Genomic DNA, 5,471 nt, shown 5'->3' on the forward strand with positions numbered 1-5,471 from the left:
ATAAAATTCAACAATAAGATTTAGAATGTGTTGTTGCAATAGAATTACCATTAGAATAGGCTTGAGCCAATGTTGTTCTCCAACAACTCCTTATCTTCTTGCTTGAGTCACTAACAAGGATACAAAAAATATTGACTACAAGTAATTTTAGTGTATACTATTTGCTATCTAGTCAATGAGACTAAGAGGAAGGGAGATACGTCGTACGTTGAAACTTTGGAATTGTACTTCAGAATCTAAAGGCTTTAAATTAGGGAGTAGTAAGACAATATATGAAATGGCTTTTTTAGTCTAGATGCAAATAATAGTGGAATTGAAACAGAGGATCATGTTGTCTAAACAATGATTATTCAGGTTTTATGCTTGATTGTTATAAGTAACAAGGACCTGAGAGAATGAAATACATAAGACTATGGTGATTTTTACGAAATGGAGAGAAGCTAAGAGGATTGCATGTTTTCAAAATGTACAAAGTTAAAATTAAATTTTTATATATCTATTCTCTTATGATGATAGTTTTTGATCAATCTAAATGGTGGAAAAGTATTCATTTAATTGATCCTAAATTTATTAGGAAAAGGGCTTAGCTTTTTGCATTGTTATTTTGCTTATATAGTTGTAGTTGGATATTCTCACAGAGGGATAATGTAATTCTTAATCATATAAATTTATTTGTAAATTTTCATATTTTTGATGGTTTGACTGTTCAAATGTCACTTCGATAACTTCTTATTTTATTTTTACTTTTTGACTTCAATAAAATATGTATATCCAATTAAAATTGGTTTCCATGGCAAATGATCTAGGCTGATATAGTACTGCGAGGATATTCTGGATGGAACTCAAGACTTGCTCTTCAAGTTTTGGATCAGGTTTTTCCAAAGGTATCATATGTTTGGTAATGCTTATAGTGAAGTTCAAATATAGCAGCAGTGTCCATAATCATTCATTCAATTTTCTGAAACTAGCTAGTAATTTGACAGAAAATAGCTTAATTACAAAAGAGGTCTTATACCCCAAAAATTAATCCAATTCTGAGATCCCAATACCATATTAATTTTTTTCTTTCATCGAGATATTAATTATTTCTACAGCGAACTATCTTCCATTTTTTTCCTATTAATTCACATTCAACAAGATGTTATTCTTTATGGTCCACATTTAGGATGCAGCTGTTCAGCCTTCGCTGGTTATAGTATATTTTGGGGGCAATGATGCAATGAAACCTCACCCAAGTGGCCTTGGTGCTCATGTTCCTCTTCCTGAATATGTTGAAAACATGAAAAAGATTGCTGTTCATCTCAAGGTAACTTGAGTGTTGGTGCTATACTATTTTACGTAGTTATTTATCTGAAGTTTCAACCAATGCATCAATTATATAACTTGACTATTTTTTAAGGATAGTCAGCTTCTAGACTCCTGTACAGAACTGAACCTTGAAAAAAAATGGCAGATCACTTTTTCCAATCTCCGGTAAAATTATTAAACTTCAGACGTTAAGCTAGATGCTTTTCATTTGTCCTTTAATTTAAATGGCATTATATTAATCTTGGAGGCAGTTCCTCAGCATTTACCTCAAGCATACCATTTTTAACATTAAGGCCCTATAGGGGGATCATAGGCTTTGCAACTGCGTAGGATCTTCTCTCATTAATGTTGAAGTTCAATTTCTTGCTATAGATGTAATGGTGTTACTTTAGGAACTTCCCAGTTATTAATATTCTCATTTGTGAGGTCTATGAATCTAACTCATTAATATAAAACCGGGTTACAATGTGAGTTTTGCCTTCACCAATTCACCTTATACATTGCGCATCTCATTTGTTCCCAGGTGATGTGGCCTGTGTGACATTCTAACTTATCTCTCACTGTCAAGCTAGATTCTCAAGGCACTTCCCCTAAACACGGGGCAGGAGATGCAAACTTGACCCATCCCTGATATACACCTTCTGCTACGATACCATGTTAAAGTCCATGGGGCCGAATTTATCACTATAAAACCGGCTTACAATGTGAAATTTCTGTTCAGTTTATACAGGGCATACCTCAATTGTATCAACTATCAAGGCAATGTGGACATGCTAGCACATATTACTATGTTTAACCCGTTACTAACAATCATAAATCTGTTCTTTGTTGTTATCTTTATTTTTTCTATCGTCGAATGGGCATTTTTTCTTTTCAGTGAACCTAGGGAAGCCCTCCAGAAAAATTGGTGGAAAGTTACAGTTACAAAGGACTTTGAGCAAAATTTATACTGCATAATTTGAAACTATAAGCCCGCAGACTCTTTTCTTCTTTGTTTCCATCTATATCAGGATCACATACTCTGACACTAGTTTGCATTATTTTCAGAATCTTTCAGAGAAGACACGGCTGATCTTTCTTACTTGTCCTCCTGTAAATGAGGCAAAAATTCGTGAATGTTTTGGGTAATCCAAACTTAAATTGAGTTTAGTTTATTAGCTTGTTGGCAATGCTTTACCTATTTGAATAGCTAACTACATCTGGTTTATCACCCAAAATCAGTAATGCATTGGACGATCAAGAACGGACAAATGAGTTATGTGGAATTTATGCTGAAGCTTTAGTAGAGATGTGTAGAGTATTGGATGTTAAAGTCATCAATCTTTGGACTGCGTTTCAGCAAAGAGATGATTGGGAAGCAGCTTGCTTTCTGTAAGTTTCTACCTATCATTTCCCTTTGATAAAGTGAACGATCTTTTTTATTTTATTTTTTATTTTTTATTTTTTGTTCTGATTCATCAACTGTGCATCTCTTTTATAATTCATGTTCGCCTTTAATTAGATGGACTGAGTTATAAACATGAAAACTGAATAATTGGGTGGGATCCCTCCTTTCCAGTCTCATTTAAGGTTAGGGCCTACTGGATTCCAGGGATATCCATACATCGCCTCTCACATCAAGAACGGAATACACTATTAACTTGGTAAACTAATCCCAACAGATTTGATCTAGAACAGTAAAGTGAGGAGAGTAAACAAGATACTTAGAAATTTTTGGGAGAGAAATTTCAGTAATTGTGAATTGTAGAAATCAATGTCTTAATTATTCACCAATACTTGTTCTAGTTAGATATAAAGATTTTTAATATGGATGGAAATTTACCAAATGAAAATGGGAAATATTTAGCTTGAAGACTGCTAACTACTATAAGAAATAAATTGCTATACACTTTTTAAAATTTATGCCGAGAGCAAGTATTATTTTTCGAATACATCTCTGCCATTAAGAATATCTCACCCACTATATATCCTCTTCGAGTTAGGGTTAAAAGTGATTGGGGATTTGGTCCATTTGATGTTTTAGGAACAGCGGACTGAGATCCATTACTAGGGACTGTCAAAAAAAATGTGGGTGAAGCGCACATCTCACAGGGTAAAAGCAAAGGCATGTTTCGAGTTTTAATGCCTTGTTTATACTATGCTTCCTCTAAAAACTCAAGTAAGTCTAAAGTAAAACCCACAGTTAATTTACGCTATTTATAAATCTAGAGATGGTGACATTAGGACCTTCTGAATGTACAAAATAACCTTAGCTTCTCATTGTGAGTCATTTACTCACTTATATTGGAAATACCTTGCCTAAAATTCAAGATTTAATCTATTGATTTATATGATAGTTAAGTACATACTTTTCTTTCTTTATTAATTCTGTTTTAGCGTCAGAACTTTTGATTGTAGCACATATAGTACTGATTGATACTGTGCAGACTGGACGAATTTTATTCAAGCAACATGAACTTGTTGGGTGTTTTTCATGCTATACACTCCAAGTAATCATCAAGAACGTCAATCCCATCTGGAAACACTTCCCAATCAAGTCTACCATTGAATTCTAGTCATCTAATTTGACTTTCCTATCGACCTCGTTCACCCCATCTTAACTGTTCCTAGCTTGTTCGTTCACGAACATCTGCATATGTTGATTTGGTTGCCTTTTTTAACTGAAGGTAACATAATCAAAAGAATTCAAGAATTCATCTTTAATTTGCAAACCTTGTAGGGGAACCACCTAGTCGCCATTTCCTCAAATTATCCTCAGCCAGTGCTGCTTCCACTTGGTTACCCCTTTTCTGTATGCCGACACATCCATCTTAACGTCCTCGTACAAATTCACTAATATAAATCATGACAAATAAGTAGTTTAAAACTGTAAAGGGCTTTTTAACTTAATCAGCTGTTTCTTTCTTGACACGTTGTCCCAAGAATCAACGGTATTAATGGCCTCATATGAGAGGAGATTTCCTCAGTTTAGGGAGAATACTTGCACGCATAAACTCTTGAAACTTTTCACATCAGATGATAATGACTTCCTGTCTTTTTTTTTTTTTTTTTTAAAGCCATCATTTCACTCATAGATCTCCATGGGGAGGTTATTATGATGCAGATATTGTCCAATATTACAACCAAGTCACGACATCAGGCCATTATTGTCAATTGAATATCCATTCTGCTTCATGCTTAAACGTTAACCACGTTTCCTGGGTACCACTCAATCCCCTGGATATTACGTTGATTATTCAAGATGTAGCTTACAATTGACGTTTATATTCAGTCCATTCATCTCAATTCATGCATTTGCATTAAGATGGACCAATTTCATGATCTGATACACAATGATGGATGAAGGAATTAAGTAAAGGTTCCAACTGCTAACTTGGAGGTCCTGAGATCAAATCCCCTCCCCGTATTCCCTCCAACTCCTATGGGTCAAAAAGGAGAAGGAATTAAGCTATATGCATTTGTCTGTACTGACTTTCATTTCAATGTTTTGTTATGTTCCAATGTTGTTGACCATCCCAATATGTTACTGGCAGCTGGTTCTATCTTCTCACAATTTTTAACAATGAAATGATACACTTTTACCTGTCCATGTGTTCTTCTATTAGTTAACAATTGCCGTATTCAAATCGATGTTTGGTTTTTAGCTGTTGTGTCTCCTCTCCTCAGCGACGGAATCCATTTGTCGAGTGAAGGGTCGAAAATTGTAGCAAAGGAGATACTGAAGGCCCTCAAAGATGCTGACTGGGAACCAAGTCTCTACTGGATGTCAATGCCAGCTGAATTTTCAGAGGATTCACCATATTATACTGTTGGTCCTGATGGCAAAACCACCGTAAATATTTCTGGTGTTCTTAGCCGTTCACATAATGAGTGGGTTAATATTTAGTGCCCATACTAGAAAAAGAGTTTATTCTCAGAATTGACTTGTCAAATTCATGCTATTTTTATTGCCCAGATTGTATTTCGTACAAGATTATTTGGACTCTCAAATTCCCATAGTTTGTTGCTAGTAAATATGAGATGCCATATTTTCCTTTTTGGTTGAAAGGGGACGAAAGATTATTGGCCGAAGCACTCAAGGTATGATATAGCATGACAAACTTAATCAAGTTTTTCAGAGTGAATTACTCAAATGGTCACTGAACTTTGTAAAAGGTTTTCAC

The 5,471-nt window shown here is 34.7% G+C and overlaps 1 protein-coding gene across 1 annotated transcript in view; it reads left to right on the forward strand.

The window, feature by feature from the left end:
- The window catches only part of LOC111406324 (GDSL esterase/lipase CPRD49-like), a 12,720-nt gene extending 7,355 nt beyond the window's left edge, over nucleotides 1-5,365 (forward strand). The window contains exons 2-6 of the mRNA XM_023035712.1: nucleotides 807-884; nucleotides 1,166-1,306; nucleotides 2,356-2,432; nucleotides 2,530-2,679; nucleotides 4,975-5,365. Coding sequence (XP_022891480.1) covers nucleotides 807-884; nucleotides 1,166-1,306; nucleotides 2,356-2,432; nucleotides 2,530-2,679; nucleotides 4,975-5,194 — 666 coding nt within the window. The 3' untranslated portion in view covers nucleotides 5,195-5,365. The remainder of the gene's footprint in view (nucleotides 1-806; nucleotides 885-1,165; nucleotides 1,307-2,355; nucleotides 2,433-2,529; nucleotides 2,680-4,974) is intronic.
- Nucleotides 5,366-5,471: the final 106 nt, after the last annotated feature.

This window comes from Olea europaea, chromosome 1 (genome assembly GCF_002742605.1).
Source record: "Olea europaea var. sylvestris chromosome 1, O_europaea_v1, whole genome shotgun sequence".
Classification (NCBI taxonomy): domain Eukaryota; kingdom Viridiplantae; phylum Streptophyta; class Magnoliopsida; order Lamiales; family Oleaceae; genus Olea; species Olea europaea.